Source organism: Phalaenopsis equestris, unplaced genomic scaffold (genome assembly GCF_001263595.1).
Source record: "Phalaenopsis equestris unplaced genomic scaffold, ASM126359v1 Scaffold235930, whole genome shotgun sequence".
Taxonomy (NCBI): Eukaryota; Viridiplantae; Streptophyta; class Magnoliopsida; order Asparagales; family Orchidaceae; genus Phalaenopsis; species Phalaenopsis equestris.
In genome coordinates, this window is record NW_018253781.1 from 128,967 (window position 1) to 153,516 (window position 24,550).

The following is a 24,550-nucleotide window of genomic DNA, read 5'->3' on the forward strand; positions in this document are numbered from 1 at the left end:
ACCCCCTAATAAAAAACATCATATGACCACCCTCATAAAAACCAAATCCCTCAAACCCCTCAACATACTAAACCTACAAGACATCTGTTGTGGTATATATACACATCTGTTGTGGTATATATATATATATATATATATATATATATATAATAGAAGAAGGATCTTGGATGAAAAAAAAATAGAACAAGAAAATTCACACCAGAAAACAGTAACACAGCAGAACACATAGATTTACATGGTTCGGCAAATTGCCTACGTCCACGAAGTTGCAGAGGATTTTAATACTTAAAGAATTTACATCAGTCGATCGTCTCGACTTACAAGAGGAATCTCTCACTTTGTTGCTCTCTCTTCTTCTCTCTCTACACCAAAATACACCAAAAAAGATAAACTAATAAGAGAAATAAACCCAATTTGTCTTCTGCCACAAGACACCAAGAAGAAGTCAAGGGAGAACAATCTTCTTCTTCTTCTTCTGTCGTAAGGAACTAATGCTTGCACTTCTCTTCCACTCTCCCGTGGAAGTCCTTCCACTGTTCCATGGAAGTAGGAAGAAGAACAAAAGACCGTGCTTCAAAACTTAAAGGAGAGTCGTGCGTGCGATGCCTTTTATCACGAACAGGAAGCAAGGCGCGACGATTCGTGAACGTTCGCGGGAGTTGGCGGGAGCGGTTCACCAACAAACGGGAGAGGGAACAATTTCACGAAAAAAACAACTAACCATAGCCTGCTCCTTCACCAACGTAGAAAATATAGTTATGGCCTCAGTGACAACATATATTTACTAGCTTCGATGTCTACTACTTGAGGTGCTACAAACTCAACTCCCACTAACTCCTCACTTTAGCAACAACACTTTAGTAATTGCTCTAGCACATAAGCTTGTTTTTCATGCAAGAACAAAGCACATTGAAGTGGACTATCACTTCTTCAAGGACCACATACAACAATTTGAAATCATTCTCAATCACAATATGTCCCAAGGCCAAATATCAGACATCTTTACCAAATTGACCCTCCACACTCTACTCTTCAAACCGACCCTCCAAGCCAAACACTCTCAGTTTGAGGGGAGGGGAGGGGAGAACAATCTAGTCTCCACAGCTAGTATAGCGTGGCATACCATGGAAGCATAGCTCGCCTCTGCCATCATTTTCCAACACGCATTTTTACCAAAAATTACTATCATTTTTTTACTGTAGCAAAAGGTCAATCCATCTCTGGGGATTCTTCTATAAGAAGGGGAAACAGTAGCAGGTTAGAATATGTGTGGAAGAAAGGGAAAACAAATAATGATGTTAAGAGACCGAGAAGACGATTAAAAGAATTATGTTCTTAGCTTGATTTTCGGGCCTTTAATAAATGCTTTCTCCTTTTTTCAGCAATAAGATGTGTTTACTTTAACTGGAGTATTTATTAAGGGTTCCACCAATCTAGCCTGACTTTCACCAAAAATTTATTAGTCCAACTACTTGTAGAAGTTCATTTGTTACCCTGATAATCGATACAACTTGCAACAACTACAATGTCAAACAGAATCAACATAATTAAAAAAAAGTTTGTTTATTTTGAAAATTTTCATTTGATATAAATCTAAATATGACTAATCTTAAAGCAAAATTTGAGCATAACTTGATTATGGCATATTAAATTGATGTAGATGAGTAGCACAACTATGCAACATTAAGCTTTAGGTTGTTGTACATAATTTTTTAATGTGTGGATGGTAGGAGCATTGCAATGCACTATGACCATTAGCTAAATGCAACTAATTGCTCATAATCATATTTTGGCTCAAATAACAATCAAAGAATCATCTTTTGATCAACTAACAAATTTAGTGCTCTTTCAAAATTTGTTTCATAAAGATCCTAGCATATCAAAGATACTCCATCCACATTAGAACAATTACAGGGAACAAAGAGTGGGTACATAAATCGCCACCATCTATGTTACTTACAATGGGTTGCTAGGAGGAAGTATGGCTACAGTGTCACTCATTTCCCACATATGAGCTAATATTCTAGCTATATTATATGATATTAATTTATTACGTAGACTTCATTTAACTTGCTTAAAGTTCCAATTTGAGGGAAAGAATTGTTTTAAAGGTAAAGGAAATGATAGGGTTAAAAATAATTGTAATGAATAATTTGAGCTTGAGTCATGCATCACTATGGATCATTATAGTCATGAGCTAATGCATACTTATTCGGTAATCATTGTAATATAATAAGTCTTTGCAAGTCTACATATAGGTTCAAATTGTGACTATTAGACATTAATCAAAATGAATTTATTCAGTTCTCCTTAGTGCTTCTCCTCTATCCTAATTTTCCATTATCTAAAAATTATGGCACGTCAATTTAATATTCATTTTTCTTTTTCACTCTATTGAAATGATCCTTACAATAACATTATAACAAAATGCTAAAAAGTCTCCATAGAGATGACATCCGGCATCCAACATGATTCCCCATAACATACATACAATGTGCTTATTTCAACGCAAATCACAAAATTTTATTTAAATGGAGCAAGAATTATATATGTGTATATGTATATATGTGTGTGTGTGTCTATATATATATATATATATTAACATTAGGCAACTGGATGCATAAAATTGCGATTTTTAATACATGTCTAAATAAACCAAATTTCAACATTTTGTTGATCAAAAGAAGATTGAAATGTAAGAATGGAACCTTTATCAATATCTATATCTATATGATCAAGAAACCAAAAATAAAGCATGACAAGATACTCTCACTTCCCCTGCGGTGTGGGAATGGCAAATAACCTTCCGGAGATCGCCGCCGTCATAATTGCCGTGAAGTTTGGATCTGTTGTCAGCGATGAAGCCATGCTCTTCACAAGTCTTTCACTCTGCTCTGCTTGCTGCGCTTCCACTCCTTCTGTCCTGCTATCCTTCTTCGCCAAATCTCCGGCAGCTCCGAAACCATCCGCCGGCTCGGCGGTTCTCCGGCTAATAGCGTTTTGCACGTCAGCCGGAGACGGCTGATGATGGTTGTGCTCCCCTTCGTAAGTGGCTACTAGAATGCCCTGATCATCAGTACTCCTCTGCACCTGGTTCAGCAAATCAAATTTAATTTAGTAAATAAAATCAATCGAGTTTTCAGCTAAAACTACTAAAAAAATACGGCATAAAGGTTTAAAATTTGATCATTTTTAATTTTTTAAAGTTTATTAATAGTGATATTACAAAAAGTTTTATTTTTTAATTAAAATTTATTGCAATTAATAAATCTAGAAGAGCAGTCTGAAGCCAGTGCAGTATTTCTGATTTATAAAATCATCATCAAGATAATTAATTATATTCTATAAATCAAAATATTCTAACGATAAAATCAAAAGAATGAATCAGGAATGATAAAGTTGTTAGTTTTGGATTAGAATCTGCACCTTCTTCTTTACAGGGCAAATGGGAGCAAACGAACATCTGTAATAAGCTCTCGGGCATGGATTATCCTTCGTAACCTTCTGTCCATACTTTCTCCATTGATATCCGTCCCTCACCACCTGCACATATCCCATCTAATCTCAAAATCCATCTCCAACCAAAAAAAATAAAGAAAATTAGAACAAAAAAACACAACGCACATACCAGGCCTGAATCAGATGGATCTGTTCTAGCGTACAGCTTCGAGATCTTCGGCTTAGATACTTCTTCCTTCGCCTTCTTAAAAGAGCACCCACTCGAAACGCTGTTGGCCGCGTTGCTGGCATTCTCACAGCTCTTACGTTTCGCCGGCGTTGGGGAACCAGACCGCGCTCCGTCGGAGGACGCTAGCTCGGCGGTGGATCCAATCATGTCCATCATCCGAGCTCGAAGTTCGTCATAGCTTTCGCACATGTCGGCGAGCATCGATGTAAGCTTCCTGTTCTCCTCGGTAACACGCTTGAGCTCCTCCTGCAGGCACGCATGAGCGCTTGGCTCTTGCACAATGCTGTGGTTGGGAAAACCGATGGTGAGGTCGAGGCAGAGGGAATGGGACTCCATGATCAAGACTCGAGCTTTTTGTTGGTGGGATGAGGGAAAAAAAGAATATATATAGAATTGGGGAAGACTGGGAAGAAAGTAGGATATGTTTCTTTAATGCAGTTTTGGGTGGTATGGGGAGGTGGAGGAAGATGACTAAAGGAAGAAAGGAATAGTTTTGCGGGAAGGGGGGACGACAGGAAGGACTAATAGGTCTTTCAAGGAAGGCGTTTTGAATTCTTGGTCAAGGACTGTGTTCTAGTGGAGGAGAAAGGAAGGTACGGAGAAAAAAAGGGACGTAGGGTGGGAGGAGGGAGCTGGGAAGTATGCTTGACTTTGGCTGTTTCTGGGCCGGCACGCTTGAGTCGTGGTCTCGGGGGTAGGGATGAGGTTCGGCGCATGCAAAGCGTGATTTTTGGGAGCGAATCAGAGCGGTCCGGCTTTTGGGGACCTTGGAGGGAATAAGAACTTGTAAACGAGGTATCAAGCCTTTCTGAAAAGTCGGTCAGGAGAAAGTCATGTGGAACCGACTTCAAGTGGATGAAATTGCAAAATAGTCCATATTATAAAGGGGCATTTATATACAACCATCTAATTCATTTATATGTACAAATCTAGCCCATAAATTTTACATTTCACATTTTTATGGCCCGAGGCTTTATCATGGAATTAAGGGGAAAAAAAGGATTGACATGACAAACATTTTGAATTAAATTTTAAAAATTTTAATATTCACAACATCAATTTTCAATTCCCAAACATTAGTTTCAATTTCAAGTATCCATAAGTTGAATATTATGATTTTTATATTTATCAATTTTGGGTTTTTTCTTGTAGATTTCAATTTTTATCTTAACAAAATTCAAAATTATCAAAATTAACATTTATTTGATTTGACTCATCTGTTTGATAACATTTTTTTTACATAGAATATTATGTACAATTGTGTAATATCTTGAACATTTTTTTTGTCAACTTGAGTTGGCCAATCTTTTGGCATCATATGTTCTTTGGTTATATGAATTCAGCAACTTGCACTTGTATTCAAAGATGACTCTAGAATCATATGGTCTTCGCACCGCACTTTAACTATTTATCACAATTGATATAAATTTTACCTTCTTACATGTGGTAGGGAATGATTGGTATGGGTTAAGCCATACACTAACCCCTTTTGATTGCATTAGTTAATTTGCTAATATTGATGAGTTATTAGTAGGAGAATATCCTATATAATATTATATTGTGATTTATCATTTTTCTCTTTAAGCTTAGTATCATTGTAAGTCATATATCTTTTAAGATGCTTTCAAATAACATTCAATTTACCCCATTGCATCGTTTGCATGAATTCATTAATTGAATGGTGTCTTAATTGTTTGATTGTTATGTTATGCACACTTGTTATACTTCCTTCTTAGCCACTTTCTTTCGGCTTAAATTTTGCACAGTATATTTATATTCTTTTGAATGTGCTTTCTACTTGCTTAATTATTCTTTTTAAGTAAGAAATTATTTGGATGTTTACACTCTTTTAACTAAGTTAAATCTTAATATTTTCATGCATATGCTACTCTTTGTCATAGTCATTCTTTTTTAATGAGAAATTATCATATACTTGTTAAGTTCTTTTGATATAATTTATTATTTTCATATTCATATTTTTTATTTTATTAATCTTTATCTATTCATATTTTTTTCAATATATTTTTTCTTTAATCAGACTAACTCTTTTAACCAAGTCTATCTCATTATTAACTTTTAGCTAGGTATATCATTAACTTAATCAAACACTTTTGATTAAATCACTACCACATAAAGTCAAGCTTTCTTGAACTTAATACTCTTGATTTGGCACCTTCCTTTTAGGATTCTTTAAGACTCAGTCATGTTTCTCTTAATTAAATTTTGTCATGACTTAGGCATGCTCATTTAAATAAGCCAGTTTGTTATATTACCCGCTCTTTTTGTTGATTAACTTTTACTTTTGGTATGTGCTTGTGTCAATATCATATCATTTTTTTTCAAGTGAAATATTTTTACATAAACTTAACCTACACTATGGATATATAAGGATCATTCTAAATTTGACACATATTTGAAAGATATAAAGATTATAAATATTTGGAAAGAGTTCTACATATTCATATTGTTATTATTATTATTATTAACAATTACAATCTCATATAGATATACATTTTTATACATATCAAAATACATATTATAAATATGTTTACATAAGCCCACTAATAATTCTCTTTGAATCATTCTTAGTGAGGTCCATCTTGTCTCCTCCTTGACCAAATATCAATAATTTGTCGATCCTTTAAAAGCTCTTTATAGGTGGTTAGTCATTTGTTTGTTCCTCTCAAAAAAGCTACTGAGGTTATTAATAATGGAGTTGGGTGGCCATTTGATGAGATAAAGTACTAAAAGTTTGTATTTATGTTTGGTGTTAGGTCTAAAGATGTGATGTGGTGGAGGTTTTGGTGGAATGTTGAAAGATTTAAGAGGGAATGGTAGCTAAAATATCAAGATTAGTCTAAATTAGGCTGGCTGATTTGAAGCATCTCTTTATGAAACTGGCTTAAGATTAGGTAAATGGCTATAAATGATTTTTAAGGTTATATTAGAATGTCTACTTATTATTTGGACTATATGGGTGTTATTGGATAGGTTTACAATGTTATTGAGGGTTAGGGTGTAAGACTAAGCCTTAATATGCTCTTAATTAGTCAGGGGCTATGAAAAGAGATTTGGAATGGTTGTGAGGCTTTGGTTGCTGGTTTATTAATATTATAATAAGCTTACGATATGGATTAAGAGTGGTGAAAAGCTTAGGAGCAAATGTCATGGAGTATTAATGAATAACATGAATAAAAAGGAAAAGATAAATATCTAATCTCACCAAAAAAAAAAAAAAAAGATAACACTTAAAGCCACCAAGCACCAAGCAACAAGAGAGAAAATTCTCTCTCAAATATTTCATTCAACAACTTATCCAAAGCATTACATATCAATTCTATTTATAGGAATTAAAATGATAAAAATTCAATAAAAGGAGGAGAAAATATTGAAGGGTGATAGGTGACCATTAATGGAGGAAGGTGCTAATCACCTTCCTGATTTATTATTTTTATGACCACGCATAAAATCCTTCAAGTTTAAAAATTAAAACATTCTATAAACTAAAATTTAAATATAAATAATAAAATATAAATTTAAATATTTTTTCTTAATAGGACTCTTGTGATGGGCTCATAATTAGGCACTTTTTTTTGCTCTTGCTAAGGCTCTTGCAAGTGGGCCTTTGGCTTTATTTAAAGATGTGCTACATCAACTCCCTCATGCCCAATTTAACTCTTCTCGGTAGAGTTTAAATCTATGAGGTCTTTTACTAATTATTAGGCTAGAGTTCCAAATCAATGTGGGTCAACCATGTGTCTTCGATGGGTAGTATATTCTTCTAATGAACTAGAAAATCGTGCTCAATAGCTGCTTCATCAGTAATGATACATTCAACTTCAAGGGAAGGGGGATTTTTCACATGTGGAACTAGATCTCCTGCCAAAAAGTTAATCTGAATAAGTGGAGGTTTGCTTACTCATTCATATTATAGAATGTTTTCAATATTAATAACATGATGTACTATCATATAGACAGACAAATCATGGCGATAAGCATTAGATCCAATTTTCCTAAGAATTTTAAAGAGCCCAGAAGCTCTTACGTAATTTTTTAAACATAATGGTGTGATAACACTGGGGGTGAATGTGAATCAGAACATAGTCTCCTTCTTTAAAGTAATTTGCTTTCTTATGGTTTCATGGAGGGTTTGAAAATTTTTGGAAAATAAAATGCATAATTAGAGAATGCATGAGGTGGGGAGGTCAGCTATATCAATGGGTCATTTGGGATTTTAGTCATGAACAATTTCAAAAGGTGATGTCTTTGTTTTCCTAAAATATTACTATAATATGCAAATTCAAAGATATATAACTGCAAGTACCAATTTCCTCTACTCTTTTCTACAATACATCTTAAGAGATTACTTAGGTTTGATTAACTACCACAGTTTGGTCATATGTTTGAGGATGAAAGGCAGTTAAAATTTTTAATTTTGTGCCTAATAATTTTCGAAGAGTTTTCCAAAAATATGAAGCAACTCAAACATCACGGTCGGACACAATGGTTAAAGGTAGGCCATGTATATGTACAATTTCTTTAAGGAATAATCTAGCAATATGAAAAAACATCATTGGTTTAAAGCATGACAAGAAATAGGCCATCATTGAGGAAGAATCAACTATGACAAATATGCTATCTCGTTCTCAAGTTGTGTGAGGTAATACTAAGATAAAATCCACAAAGAGATCTTACCAAGGCCAATAAGGTGCCAGTAATGCAACATATTGACCAGATTTTTGTTTATAGTTTTAGTTTTTTTACAAGACAAACATTAGGCTACTAAGTTTTTAACTTGTAAATTAAATTAAGGCAAAAAAAAATTGACTTCTTTTTTATTAAAAAGAAGGTCTTATAATTTCCAAAATATCCAACTATTCCTCCAAAAAACAGCTCAGAGATTAAAAATTATTTAAGTGACGTTCTAGGAATACAAAATTTTTTTCCGTTAAATAGATATCCATTTATAATAGAAAATATTCCTTGGAACAAGGTTTATTTATATTATATAAATAAATTTGATTAAAATTATGGCACATAGGGTACTCAACTTTGATCCAATTAAATCCTGAAATTTTTAGTTCTAGAGAGCTTATAGTTAAAGTCACCCTAGGTAAGACATCAACATGTTTATTTTCAATTATAGGTATATGCTTGAAAACAAAATAATAATCTTGATAGAATTCCACCCATTTAGCATGTCTATGGCTTAATTTTTGTTGAGTATTATTGGATTGGAAAGAATGATGATATGAGTTACGATTGAAATCCTTATGCAAAAGGTAATGACTCCATGTCTCAAGGATTGAATGATAACATAAAATTCTTTTTCATATTTTGAATATCGTCGTTTAGCCTTGTTGACCTTATTTTTTATCAATCTTATTTTCCCGGTTTATGCTTAACTTGACTTCATCTGAGCTTAGTCTTGAGTAAACCCTAACTTGAGAAAATAAAATTTTTAACTTGATAAAAATCAAAATAAATGAAAATAATTTTTAAGCACAAATAATTTTAATCAAATTCAAGGATAACTTTAAAAATAGCTTTAATCACTAAAACCTTGAGATTATTATTTTCTCTCCCAAGATGATTGTTGAACTTAAGTATTCATTTTGAAAGTTGCACGATGCTTCTTATTACTTATAAATACCATAAAAATAAGTTCGACGACCGTCTATAATTATTTTTATGTAAAAATCTTCAAGTTAAATTTTCATGAATAACGATCATCATTGTAATCCCTAAGACTATCATTTTCCACAGGTTAATCCATTGGTAAAAATTACATTATGTAAGTTGCATGATCTTCATAATCACATATGAAAAATCATGAAAATCGAATTAGTGATCATCGGACACCGTTTTATGTAAAATTGTACACTTTAGGTTTCCACCAACAAAAATGGTTCTACATAAAAATTGTTCAACGAGTCATTATTTTTAAAATGGATTTTTCCATTATGTCTATATCATCTAGACCTTTCAAATGAGTCATACGCTTAATTGTGACTCCATTTGGAGGCCCAACGAGCCATTGATAATCATGATAATCAGGCCAAAACCAACTCCCAACTACATTTTAACCACCTCACAACTAGCCATGCACTTCAAACACTAAAAACTTGTGCAAGGGTCTATTTCTGAAATAGTTTAAACCATTAAATTTCATGTATTGTCCTCTTCAAAATGATGTATACTTTTATTTAGACATAATCACTCATAACTATCTCGTAACCACCTTATAATCACCTCCCTAATCACTTAGCCACATCAAATGCTCATAGCTTGAGCGAGACACCCTTTTTCAAAATGGTTTGAACCATCATATTCCTTGTCTTTTCCTCTTAAAAATGACTTATACTTACATGTTTTCATAACTAACATAACTATACGATAACCACCTTGGATGATTACTTAAATGCTTCTCTTTTTTTTTAAATTCCATTCTTGTCTACTACCGGAAGTTAGCCAACTTCTGACGGTCACATTCCATTAGTTATTAATGAATAAACTTTCAATTATTACTTCAGGTGGGATACCAATTGTTTTAAAGTTGTAGGTAAAATGTTTGTCAGTAATTTATTAACCGACGACACATCCAATAGCTTTTATTTACCAAAGGTTTTTTAACACACATTGATCGTCATTTTTGAATAATTCAATGAGCATGGGCTAGTCATTAGTTGTTGTCAATTTCTGATCATTAACAAGATAATCTTCGGAAATGACCGATAGATAACCATAGGTAAAGTGTCATAACCATCATTTTATGATGCAATATGATCCATTGGTTATGCATCAGTGTGTGTCAATATTTTAATAGATGATGAGGCCATCGGTTATCTATCACTTTTTATTGAAGCAGATCCGTCAATTGACTGTTGGTAGTATGATGGTAACATAACCAACGGTTTATTCCATCGATTTTATTGATAATTACATGATAAATCATCACGAAATCAATGACTATCCATCAGAAACCTATAGCTTAAAAAAAACCCCTCTTTGATATTTATGATTGCACACATGTAATTAGCACACATAAAATTTACAGTAATTACAACACAGCTTATCAATCCAAGCAATTGACATACTAAAATCACATTCGAATAGTGAATTATTTAATCAAACATAAAATAAATGAAATATATTTAATTTGACATACATAAATAACTATTTAATAAGAGAATATATGATCCAACAAAATCATTTACAAATAAAATGAAAAAAGTCTTCGCTAATTCTCCTTTGTTTTCTCATCATTATCATTCCCCTTCTCCAATGGTGGCTTCTTCCATTGCTTCACCTGCTGTCAGAATAACTAACTCGGCCTTTAACTTGGCCTCCATATTGTCCTCTAGCTCCGACCTCATCTAATCGAAACAAGTCTCCATCTTAGAAGCAAATACGACAACATGGTTGGAGACCTCCTCTTATGCATTATAAGTAGAAGCTGCAAAAGTGTTGGTGAATGGGTCAGCGTCTTAGACGAACATCTGAGACTCAAGCCCATAAACTCGATCCTTATTCTTCCTTAAGGCAGCCGCCCTCAACATGTCATACTCGAACATATCACGATCTCTAATCATAATATCGCCCAATGCCTCCGATCAGCTCTTTTTCAGCTATTGAAATCTCTTCTAAATACGTACATTTAGATCATGAAAAAACATCAAACTAGTTTAGCTAAAGATTTACCTGGGCCGCCCAGAATATGTCGTCAATCTACGACTGGTCAAACTGCATCCTATGTGTGCACTCTTGTACATTGACAGTGACGGGCTCTCATCCTAACTCCATAGTCAATCAATGTAATGAAATGCTTAGAATGTATTTGATTTATACTAAAATTTAAAGATGAAATAGAATCATACCATCCTCTGCTTGTATTCTGTATGAAAGCGCCCCACTAGTGTTCTTGGAGGCTTCCATGCCTCCGCAATCCAAGCGTCAGTTCTACTTTGTCTGCTCTATCTTTTTTTGGTACTCCGGAGAATCTTAAGCCCTGAGTAGTGGGGCAAAAATATTTTCTCCAAGCCACAAGGGGTGCTACCGTGATTTTCAAATATCACTGAACATCTTTTGTAGGTGATCGCTGTCCTTGCACTCGAAGTTGTGTTGGATGTGTGCTACGTTTATTTCTACAAAATTACATGGGTTATGTTAGATTGACAAACATACATACACAACTTAAGATTATTGTAATCGTATACACAACAAACTTCTAAAACTGAAGATTTTGAATTGCCACTAGGATCTCCTTTCAGGGCAAGTACATTAAGTTGTACTTGCTCCGAATGATATCCCAAACGGCATGAATAACTTATGTTGGGGGTAGAACCCGAAATCAATAAATGGTTTGTTTTCTATTTAATTAAAAAAATAAAAGGATTACAATCAATATCTTAAAAAAACTTATGTGTTTCCGACATGCTCATTGCGGTAGCTGCTGTCTGTCAACTCTTGCCTAGTAAATGCAGCATGGATTACAGTCGATATGTTAAAAAAGTTTATCGGATACTGCTTTACAGGGAAATGTACATACATATCACACACTTCTGATATATTTATATATCTATCATCTAAATTTAATTATTTATGTTTATACCACCTTGACATCATAAATCTATAAAAGAATGATAATAGATTCCTTTCTACACCAAATAGTCTTAGCAGATGTCGTTTTAAATAGAGTTTAGATGCCTTCAAGTCTTGCATGTCAATAATGAATATTTTCTAGTGAGAAATCTCTTAAATATAAATTTTACAAATATTTAAACTCGGACGTTGTAAAGGATCATTTATGTATGATATTTAAAATTAGTAGTTAATATATGCTAATATTTATGTTTAATTAAATTTCCATGTAAACTTTGCTAATGATCATATTTTTTTTAATTGAAAAGATTGGTTGGAGGCAATGATACGAGCCCCCCAACCATCCTCATGTGTCAAGCTACTCGATCCCGCACTGAAAGATATATGCACTCAAGCGGGTTCGAACCCGTGAACCCTTGGCCCAGGGGACTCCCGACTGATGGTGTAGCTGTCAACCAAAGAGTCACGTCACGCGACACATTATAATATATATTCAAAGGAATTACCCAAGGCTATTAGACGAGCCCCAATCATTTCTAGGTGCACTACATATTCACGTACTACACCCCATACACGGGAGGATTCATATATTCAAAAGAAATCGATATTGTGTGTGTGTGAAATGTGGATAACGTGATATTTAATGTTATTCGTAGACAATACGTGTTGACATATGAGCCAAGTGTTAAGCCTTCCATTAATGTCGGTGTTTAGTAATTTAAAGGGAGACGACCATGTTTATGGATGAAGACCTTCACCACAGAAGACCCAGAAAAAAAATTTATCGACCTTCTGAGACATCAAAAAAGGGCAATTTATATACATAGCACACAATTCTTATGCACTTTCATATTTTAAATCTAAACTTTTATATATGTGAAATTTAAGAAAATAATAATACTACTTTTTTGTATTTACATATCTGACCCCTAATCTTCTATATTTACACACCACCTTGTATTTTAAAATTATGCATAAAAAATATACTTGAATTGTAAGAAGTGATAATAATACTATTTTTTTGTCATATTTTTTTGTGATTAAAAATTTGAGTGTTATATGTGTGAATATTAAAACTCAGGTGTGATGTGTAAATACATAAAATTTGTTTGCCATGCATGCAAATGTGCTTAACAAAATTGAAACTTTCTGGAAGAACAACTTTGAAGCAATAATTCTCAGGTCAAAAAGCCCATTGTTTTGCCCTTTTTTTTTATTATGAGCGACATAAAATCCAAGGTTGTGTACATTCACCGCACGCAGAAATAAATGCTTGTAATAACCAATCAAAACTCCCTTTATCAAAAGTATATGTCAATGGGCCCCATTTTTAGACCCTTAATTTTTTTCTTTTTCTGTAGCTCTAAGTGAATATAAATAATAAAAAAAACTACAGGATTGCATTTTTTTTTTTTTTTTTTGGATATGTTTATTTATCAGATGTGTAATCTAACTACAATATATATAAAAGAATTAGTTGACTCAATGTTACAACTCTTATTTTGAATGTAAAAAGGTTAAAATCATTAATTTCTACTAGAAATTGAAACCATTCGTGGTTTGATGTACCTCATTTTAAATATAGAGTGATAATTTGCTTTGTTGTGATGGCCAGCATCAGCTAACAGACATTAGCAACAAAGATAGTCTGGATTTGTTGTTTTTTTAGTACGCGAGCACTTAAACTCAGCACCTTTGAATTCTTTACATTATTTTCAGCTTATTTTCACTAAATATCAAATACTAAATTTGTCATTGCAAGTACTACAAGAAAGCAAAAAAGTTAGCTGTTGAAGGAAAGAAACTCACTGAAAATGGATCAACGGCTCAAAAGAACAAGCTATGGCTGCTGAAAATATTCACAAAGCTTATTTAATGTTCTCATCCACTGTGCTTAGATGCTCCCACTTGCCTCCCATGCGTTGGTGCAATTCATCATAGGCATTTATAATCACAGATTTGAGCTACAAATGGAACCATCTGATCAGACCATATATAAATCTTCAGAACAATTCAGTGGGCCCGGCTTCAAATGCCCTCAGATACCCTCCACTTTAATCAGGGGATGAAGCTTGCTGCAGCATGGGAAGTGAGATTAAACAACAGAGACAGTGAAACAGCCAGATTTCAATAAAATGTGCACACTTATTCTTCAACAAGTTCTGCAGATGAGCCCTTCATGATTAAAACTAGAATATAAGCTCTGCTAGGTGCAGCTCACCATCAAATCTCAGCCCAAAATCCTCAGAAGGATGAGCCATGCCATCCACCATCCCACCAAAAACAAAGAGATGAACTCCAGCTACATCAGCCGATGCGCCATGAAAGGATCTAAAATTAGGGGGGTGCCCATCCACCTCTACCTTCTTCCACATCATTTTCAAGTATTTCTTCAAACCCGTGGTTTGATATCTCAATAACGAACCCAAATCCAATATCCAGAAGTCATCTTTTCGATGCCTTTGCGAGTCTTCGCCGCCATATATAAGAATTTTTCCACCAATGATCATCGTTGCAGAGTGACCGACACGAGGAAGGGGCATCTCTGGCATATTAGGCGTATCGTACTTGAGCTCTCTCCATCTACGATTGTCTTCTTCGATGTCTAGAATCCACAAATCATTCCGAACTTCATAGCCTACTCCTCTTCCGCCAAAGAGAATTATTTGTTTGTCACCAATCCAGTTAATGGAATGACCAGAACGAGCGGGAGGTGATGGTCGAGTGTTTATAACTTGATGCCATCTGGCACTTTGGACATCAGAGAAGTCGAGTAGCCAAGTGTCATTTAATCGAAGACCATATAGTCCTATGCCTCCGTGGATTACTAATTTTTGGTCTCCAATGCAGCAAGCAGCGTGCGCACCACGAGCAGGAGGTACAATTGGTTCTAAATCCAAAAGCTTCCATGCTATTTTTGTCACTGATGATCCTTCTTGAATGATTTGTCCAACCCAAGTATCATTTTGGCGCACTCCGGTGTCGTTGATGCCACCGAAAAGAATAAGAAATCTGCCTAAGACAGTACAAGTATGGCCAAATCGTCCTGTAGGAGTGCCTGAGCCAACCTGCTTCCAACTGAGGACTCTGTCAAATCCATCTCCGATTTGTGCTATCCATGTATCATCCAGATGACGGCCTAATAAAGAGGGAAGAGAAATTATGAAAAAAGCTGTATTTAAAATTACAATTTTGGGAGCATGTTCAACCTTTGAAATGTCAAATGTTACTTCTAACTCATTCAAATCAATGAAATGATGGATGTGGAAATGCTGCAGTAATCCTTTCCTTCAGAATGAGCGTATTTGCACATTAAGAAACTATTTTGCCTTAATTTCCCATGCATACAGTAATGTTTTCACCCCTTATGAAAAGCAAAGCCTATTGATATTGATTGACATACAAATTGTACTGGAATAAGAAAAAATCAAGTTTCGCATGCATAGACAGAAGAACTGAGACTACTGTAATGTTCCAACCCACATTGAGTTTAAATTACCAAGTACCATTAGTTTGATTCAGTTGATGCAAGTTTACATGCTTGAATACAAAACTTTTTCTCAATTAGGTTTTGTTTCATATTGATAAGTATGTTTTTTAAGTCGTAAGTTCGTAGAAAATTATTAAAAAAAAATCATTAGACATGATATTCCTTCCACTTCTGAGATTTGTATCATTAATCAAGTGAGTCAAAAAAAATTTAAAGAGAGATATATCTCTTTGTAAAAGCATAAGCTTTGATTATACTACTTTGGCAACTTTTTTCATTGTATTCTGTCTTGTTCCCAAAACTTGTAACCGGCTTGCATGTCTAAATAGTTTATACCAAGTCAGCAATCTGCATTTCTACAGGTACATGATTTTCAACTAATTGAATGCTATTTTCATGGTTTTGGATTGTTAAAATATTGATTTACTATTTACATTGATTTCCGTAATATTTTCAATTTCAAAAAAAAAAGTAACAAATAATTATTGATATTAAGGGTTCATGACGAGTGAATTGTATGTATCTGTATGGTTTTATTCATTTCATACTAAATATGCATTAGAAACTATAAGCCCAAAGACATCCTAGATCATATCTGATAATAAAAGTTTAAGGTAATCTCAAACTGTCAATGAAAAGTAAGACAAACAAAGGGTAGTTAACAAAATATTAAAATTTTGTATTTTAAACGAAAGCAATTGAAGTATGATACTAGAAAACTATAATACAGCTGCTACAAGGTTAAGAATTATATTCATATATTAAAGAGAAGAATAATCCGAGAAATTTGAAATATTAAGAAAATAATTTAGAACATTTCTTTTAAACAACATATCAAATTCCCAAAGATTTGAAATTATTAAAATAAGTATGGCGTTTCCAATATGATTAGCAAAGTAAAGTTGCTACAATACCTGCGCAAGTTGTGATGAACATTACTAAAAGAACAATTTATTTAACACTGTCATTGTTTGGTCCCAAGTCTCAGATGTGAAAAAGTGGAGAGTTGCGTTAGGTAGTCGACAACCATCGTAAAATTTGTCGAAAAGTCTTGATATGAAATCTTAGATCCTTATTGTAAAAGCTTAGAGAACTAGGAAAAATATAAGGTGACCCGTAAGAAATCTAAAAGAACAATTTGTGATGCCAAAAATTCAATTTTTAGTGATCTTTATAATAGACTAGGTACTAAAGAGGGTGAAAGTTATATGTATAAACTAGTCAAACAAAAGGAAAAGAAAAATAAAGATTTAACTCGAATAAGTGTATTAAAGATGAAAATTAAACGATGTTTTTCTTCGAAAAAAAAATATTCAGCATAAGTGGGTAAGCTTTTTTGATAAATTTTTCAATCACGTTTCTAAAAATGTGATCGACCTTAGTGATATTAATATCATTAATAATAATAAAATATTTTGTTTTTATCGACGCATTAGTAAAAAAAATTGAGACTTTAAAGAAAACTAATGGTGGAAAATCAGTAGGACCTGATGATGTGTGGAAATATTTAAGAGATTTGGGAGTTTATTGTCTTACTAAAGTTTTTAATATTATTTTAAAAACTAAAACGATGTCTGAGGAGTGGAGGAAGAGTATTATCGTCCCTTTTTTTAAGAATAAAGGGGATGCACGTGAGTTTGCAAATTATAAAGGAATTAAGTTGATGTGTCATAGTTTAAAATTATGGGAGATGATAATTGAATAGGTTAAAACGTGCAACAAAGATTTCTTATAATCATTTTAGATTTATGCTAGGCAGGTCTACTATGGAAGCTATACAATTATTTAGAGGTTTGATGGAGAAGTATAGAGAGAATAATGAGGATCTACATATGATTTTTATTGATTTAGAAAAAGCTTACAAGGTAAGATTCTAAGAGAAATCCTTTGGAGATCAAGAGAAGAAAGGTGTTGATATGACTTATATTGAAGTCATTAAAGATATATATACTAGAGTTGTTAGTTGTGTTTGAACGGGAGGAGAATTGACCAAATATTTTCCTATTTCAGTTAAATTACATCAGGGATCGGCTTTAAGCCCATATCTTTTTGTTTTAGTTATGGATGCTCTTACTAGACATTTATAAGAGGATGTACCTTGGTGTATGCTTTTTACTGATGATAAGAATAGAGAAAAAGTTCAGAAAAAACTTGAATTATGGAGGTTTACATTGAATTCTAAAGGCCTTTGATTGAGTAGAACTGAAATCGAATATATGAAATGTAATTTTAATAGTAGTGTCTCTAGTGACAGAGTTATAACTATGGTGATCAAATCATTAAAAGGTATAAACACCTTAGATATCTCGGTTCTATTGTTCAAAGTGTTGGTGATATAAATGGGGATGTTATTAGTAGAATTCAAGTTGGTTGATTAAAATAAAAGAATGCTTAGGGCCTAGTGTATGATAGAAAAGTACTGCTTAGACTGAAAGAAAAATTTTATAAGATGGTGAGACCTACAATGATCTATGGCCTAGAATGTTGGCCTTTAAAAGAGAAGCATAAATAAAGTTAAGTGTGTTGCCGAGATGAGAATGCTTAGGTATATGAGTGGCTTGACACTTAGAGACAAAATGCGAAATGAAGGTATCCATGATAGGGTCGGTGTAGCTCCAGTGGCGGACAAAATTAGATAGATTCAACTGAGATGGTTTGGTCGCATTAAACGTCGATCACCTGATGATCCCGTTAGGATAGTAAATGTTTGAGATTCGATTTATATTAAGAAAAGTACAAGTAGACCAAGAAAGACTAGAGCATGTTAAAAATGATCTTAATTTATTACAGTTAATGAAAATACGACACAATAGAATGCAATGGAGAAAAATGATTCATGTAGCCGGGCCTCACTTAGTGGAATAAAGAGTGGAATAAAGGCTTGTTGTTGTTGGTGATTATAAGAACAGAATGCATTATCAATTAAAAAAATTAAACAAGGTAGTTATAATATGTTTGAATATTTTTATTATTGTTAAAGTTCTTGTTATGGCAAACATTATTTGCCTATAAATTACTTTCTAATTAAAATTTATCTATTTAATTTGCATGAATATTTTATAAAAAAATTTATTGTAATAATTATTTTAAATAGACTAATATAGGAGAAACTATTTTGAAGACTACAGTCATTCAACTAATTTACATCTACAAGAACATAACTGTCCTTTTTATCAGAAAAAACTGCAACATAATAGATTATCATAACAACTTCACCGTTATTTCAACAGCAACTTTCTGACAGTAACTGTAAAATATTTCTTCAAAAAACAGCTGCCACAACTTGCACACCTTTAGTTCATTAAAATTTTTGATAAAAACATTAAGTATAAAATAGGCTCAATTCACTAAAATAAATAAATAAAGTTTTATTAGAATTTAAGTCAAGAAAGAATGGCTTAAAACTTCTTTTGTACATTTGGAAAGAGCTTAAATAAGATATTACGATGTTTTACAAATAAACCCCTAGACTCGATCAATATTATCTTTTTACCAATATGACCCTAAATAAGGTCCAATTCTCAACACTCCCTCTTAAGATGGGCAAAAGATATCCATTAAGCCCATCTTGTCACATAACGTAGACAAATTTAATGAATTGAGTCCCTTAGCAATGCAGTGAATCACTTGCTCTCTAGTGGCTGCATGACTTAGCTCCAGTAGTTTGTTATTAAGCTTTTCTTGATGAAGAATCTACCAATCTCCACATGTTTGTTTCTATCGTGTTGCACCAGGTTGTTAGCAATGTTAATTGCTGATTTGTTGTCGCACTACAACTTCATCTGTGTTCCTTGGTTCACCTTGAGCTTGATCAACCAATCTCAATCACATCATCTCGACAATTCCAAAGGTCATGACCTTGTACTGCCTCTGCTTTTGACCTCACTACTACAGACTATTTCTTGCTTTGCAAAGAAGTCAAGTTGCCCCCTACATACATACAGTATCCTTAAGTGGATCTTTTGTCATCTGCACAATTCGCCTAATCAGCATCACAAAAGCCCTCAATGTCTACATGTCTATTCTTCCTAAAGAACAACCCCTCCTCAGGTACCTCAGAATCTGATACACTACATCCATATGACCCTTCATTAGATCAATTAGATCATGCATGTAGCATGCATGTAGCGGCTTACCAAGCTTGTTGCAAAAGAGAAGTCAGATTGAGTGTGACACAAATAGATCAGACGACCCACCAATCTCTGGTACCTCTTACGATCAATTGGTTTTCCTACCTCTGCACTCAGCTCAATCTTCTAGTCAGTTGAAGAGACTGCGGATTCGCACCCCAGTGTGCATGTTTTTGTGAGATCTAAAACATATTTTCTCTAGAACAAGAGTATCCCCACAGATCCACAGGCCAATTCAATCTTAAAAAAGCATTTGAGCTATCCAAGATCCTTCATCTAAAATTCATTGCCCAATCTTATCTTTAGTTGGGCAATCTCTGACTTATCATCACCAGTGATAATGATGACATCGACAGCATAATAAGTGTAGTAGTGTGACCTTCATATTGTCGAAAAATATTGTATGATCTGCATTAATATGATGATATCTCATACACACCACAACCTTTTTAAACATGTCAACCTAGGCTCGAGTAGACTGCTTCATGTTATATAAAGTGACTTCCTAAGCCTACATATCTTGCCCACTATCTGGACTGTACCAAATTCTTGTGATATCTATATAGATATATATCTCAAGAAAAAAAACTCACCATGAAGAAATGTATCATTCACATGGATTAGGTGTAACCTACATCCACTATTCATTGGAAGAGAAATCAATATCCTTAATGTGCACATCTTTGTTACTGGTGCAAAAATTTCATCATATTCAATGTCATATGTATGATGTTACCCATTCACCACCAGTCGTGTTTTGTACCACTCCGCCTTCCCTTCTGAAGTTTGCTTCACTATGAAGATCCGCTTGTATTTAACTGTGTTTTTACCCATTGGTAGTGACACTATCTCCCATGTTCGATTTTTATCGAGAGTCCTATGTTCTTCATGCATAGTTGCTTTCCATTTGGGATCCTCCTTAGTAACTTGCCAACACTTAGGTATAAAGATAGTACCCAAAATTTGCAATAAATACTCAATGTAAATGTGATATGTTAGAATATGAAATAAAGTTAACAATGTCATGTTCCCGCAAAAAAAAATCGGGAGGATGTCCCGCATTGTTGTGAGAGCTCCTCCTTAAAGTAGGGGAGTTAGGAGAAGAAAGAGAAGAAATTATATCACCTGGAAATTCTAAGTTGGAGGTGTCTCAAGAGTCGGGAAAGGTCAGGAAAAGGGACAAGCTGACACAAGTGACACTGCATGCATCGTTCCTTCATTTTGCTTCCTTCGTGTATATGACCTCAACTCACCCTCATTTTGAATCCCACCACCTTTGGGTTCACTCTCCTCGTTTTCTAGTTCATCAACTGATTCATCCCACATCACATAACAAGACTAATCCCACATGTACCACTCTCTCACTATTACTACTCAACCTGTATTGTTTCATATCTCAAATATCTGGGAAGGCACCAAAAAGTGAGGGCACTTCTTAAGTATAGTACAGTTCAAACTCTCTAAATGACACATTCATACTCACAAATAATCTCTTCTCTATCAGACTCTTTAGACGTCCTTCTGGATAGCAGAATAACCTACGAACATACATTTCACAGCTATAGAATCCAACTTACCTACTAATGGTCAATTATCTTTCATAAAACATACACATTTAAATACCATAAAAGGGAGGATCGCGCTATTCTCTTCTTTCAACATCTGACAATGAGACTTTCTATCCAACACCCTCAATGACATCCTGTTGATAAATTGAGCAGTTGCCAAAACTATTTGCCCCTATAAATGCTTTAAGATATTCATTGTCATCATCATGCTTCGAGCAACCTCTAAAAGATATCTATTCTTCCTCTTTGATAGCTCATTTTTGTGTCGGTGTGTAGAGACATGTGGTCTGATATTGTATCCCTTAGGATAAATTGAGTTTGTATTGTCTTGTGGAAGTCATTAAAGCAAGCAAAAACATCAATATTATTTTTCATCAAATATAACCAAATAACACGAAAAAAACAACCAATAAAGATCACAAAATATTGATAACAATTCATAGAACTTTTAGAGCAACATCCCCAAATAACATAATGAATAAAGTCAAAAACATCACAACTTATATTCTTAGAACTGACATAAGACCTCCTAGTAAGCTTGTCAAACTCACAAGCATCACAAACAATCTTATTTAAAACAGACTCATTAAGCTAAAACAAGAATGTTTCATGTGTCTGTGATGTAGCAGCAACAAATCTTCCCCACACCTCCAATATTCTCCTACTCCATCACTCTCTACTATGGAGGTCAAAGCTGACTCCATTCCCTCCAAAATCAAGTACCAAAGTTCACTATGTCACGTTCAAGTCCCAAATATTCGGCCCGTCCCTTTCTTTTAGAAAAGAACTTTGGAAAATCAAAAGAAACAACAAATTTTAGTTGGAAAATAATAACACTAGTGGGCAAAAGGTTCACTGGAAAAGACGGAGCATGAAAAAAATTTTGGACAAAGTTATATACTTGGTATCCTTCACTGTACTCTTACCAACTATAGGTTATGTTGTATTATCAACAATCTGGATGTTCTTTGGTACGGGTAGGGGAGTACCTGTCACATATCGAGATGCACCAATCTACTATGCATTATGATGATTTTGTAGTGGAAATAAATATTAGAGCATGTATATCACAAGTACATTTGTCAGAGTGAGCATGCATGGTAATGTTACCCTTTGATGACGACTGGTTGGAAGCATCCTCAAGCTCATCCTCTGTTGCTTTCTGCTTCCTCTTCAAAAACTCTAGATGCTCATGATCCTCATTAAAAAAAACCACAACTGCCTCTACCACCTCTACTACAATCAGATTTTCTTGGTAGCCACCTTTTCTACCACCATGACCACGACCACATCTTCCACCCTTTCTTGAGGTGGCTTAGGATAGGTCTTGCTTAGATGTTCGACTTCACCGCAGTTGTAGGACTTACGAGTCTCTCCCTGAACACCTATCATACCTGAGCTCGAGGCAGCCAATGTTAATCTCGCACTAGCAGTATACTCGGCTCAAAGTGTAACTTTATATGACTCCTCTTGTATCATTGCAGCAATGGCTTTATCCTGTGAAGGTATAATCACTGACCTAGGAGGATTGATCTCCTTTGATCAAAGGAGGGGTTCAGATGGGCTAGAAACAGTATAGTCCTTATCTGTGTAAATATCTCCTCTTTCTTGCAATCCAGATCGTCACAACTCATCTTTAGTCTCTTTCAATTAATTAGATAATTACTTTAATTAATGTGTGATAGAAATTTAAATTTAAAATTTTCATCCAATATTCTATTCCTGTCTTTCTAATAATAAGACTTAAGGCCATTTGTACATCATGAAAAATATAAAATGACTTTCATGATGAAAATAGAAGGGGCCATGAGGCATTTGCCGTCAAGAGATCAATGGCCATCTATTAAGCCATTCTTATAGAAGAAAAAACTAAAGAAAACAAAAAGGTGTGCATAGATCTTGGTAAAAACTATGACATTGATGTTGATGTCAAAATGATCCACCTAAAAAAAATATGTTTTTAGTGCATATTTTATAAGCCTTTTATGTATATTTTTTTTATGATATTGCACTTTAAAAGAAGATATTTTACATATTTTTGGTTTCAGGTACTTGGAATGGACATTTAGAGATGAGGAAAAAATGGAGCAAATAGACGAGCGAAGATAGCGCTATAACGCCCCAAATTGGCGCTATAGCACCAGTAACTACTTTTCAAGAAGATCCATTGAATTTGGCTGAATTTCGGAGAGGTGTTTGAAGCAACCCTTGATTATTTTTTGTTTTCTATTTAATGCGAAGGATTTGGCCGAATTTAGAGACCTTTTAGAGCCTCAAAACTTCAATTGGGCGGCAATAGAAAGTTAGGGTTTTCATATTTTGTGTTCAAGTGTAAGTGTGAATGTGTTTTAGTGTGAAAAAGTTTGAAGATTGCTTAAAGGAAACTCCAAAAGTTTACTTGGGGAGAAGACATAAGGCTTCTTTGTATTTGTGTTTAAGTTTTTGTTGTAAGACTTGGATTTCAATGCAAATGTTTTGCTTTTGTTTAATTTAAATGGATTATGAGTAGTCCCTTTCTTTCTTCTTGCATATGGGACTTAATCTTGGGGGATGAGAATGATTTAAAAATTTCTTTTTACTATTAAAAATTGTGATGGTATTTTCACTGAATCTTCATTTACTTTGAATCTTCAACTGAATCTTCATTTACTTTATAAACTGACCACTTGTGAGGTTAAAATCCGTTGAGAAACATAATGACCTGGAAGGATGATGGGGTTATAGTTTCACCCATCTAGTTGATACCACACTTCATTCTAGGCAGAGTTATTGTGATCATCTAAGGGAGAGTGCAAATAATTAGGAAGATAAGTTTTGATGGGCGTAGAATTAGTTAGTTCTAGATTGTGGCTAGATTCTTATCAATTTGGCTTAAGATCTAATACCCTGATGTTGGGATTCAACCATCATGGTGGCATAGGCTTAGGGGCTTCTAGAGGTAAGAGGTTAGATAGTTCTGATGCGGAGTCGAGATGTTAAGGAATAGACCTTAAGTTAGCCAATGTTCTTTATTAGCACTGGGAGGGGGTAAATAATAAGGTATATTTCTATTTGTCACAATACATCAATTTTG

General features: G+C 34.0%; 2 protein-coding genes across 2 annotated transcripts in view; both read right to left on the minus strand.

Moving 5' to 3' along the window:
* Positions 1–2,634: 2,634 nt before the first annotated feature.
* On the minus strand, positions 2,635–4,462 carry LOC110039248 (probable WRKY transcription factor 40). Its single transcript, XM_020744244.1, has 3 exons — positions 3,629–4,462; positions 3,427–3,543; positions 2,635–3,090 (listed from the first exon to the last, which is right to left on the minus strand). Exons 1-3 carry the CDS (start codon positions 4,022–4,024, stop codon positions 2,770–2,772), a joined length of 834 nt encoding a protein of 277 aa, XP_020599903.1. The 5' UTR covers positions 4,025–4,462; the 3' UTR covers positions 2,635–2,769.
* A 9,445-nt stretch (positions 4,463–13,907) lies between these two features.
* Positions 13,908–24,550, minus strand: part of LOC110039247 (F-box/kelch-repeat protein At1g51550) — a 38,806-nt gene continuing 28,163 nt past the window's right edge. Inside the window, exon 2 of the mRNA XM_020744243.1 lies at positions 13,908–15,428. Coding sequence (XP_020599902.1) covers positions 14,479–15,428 — 950 coding nt within the window. The 3' untranslated portion in view covers positions 13,908–14,478. The remainder of the gene's footprint in view (positions 15,429–24,550) is intronic.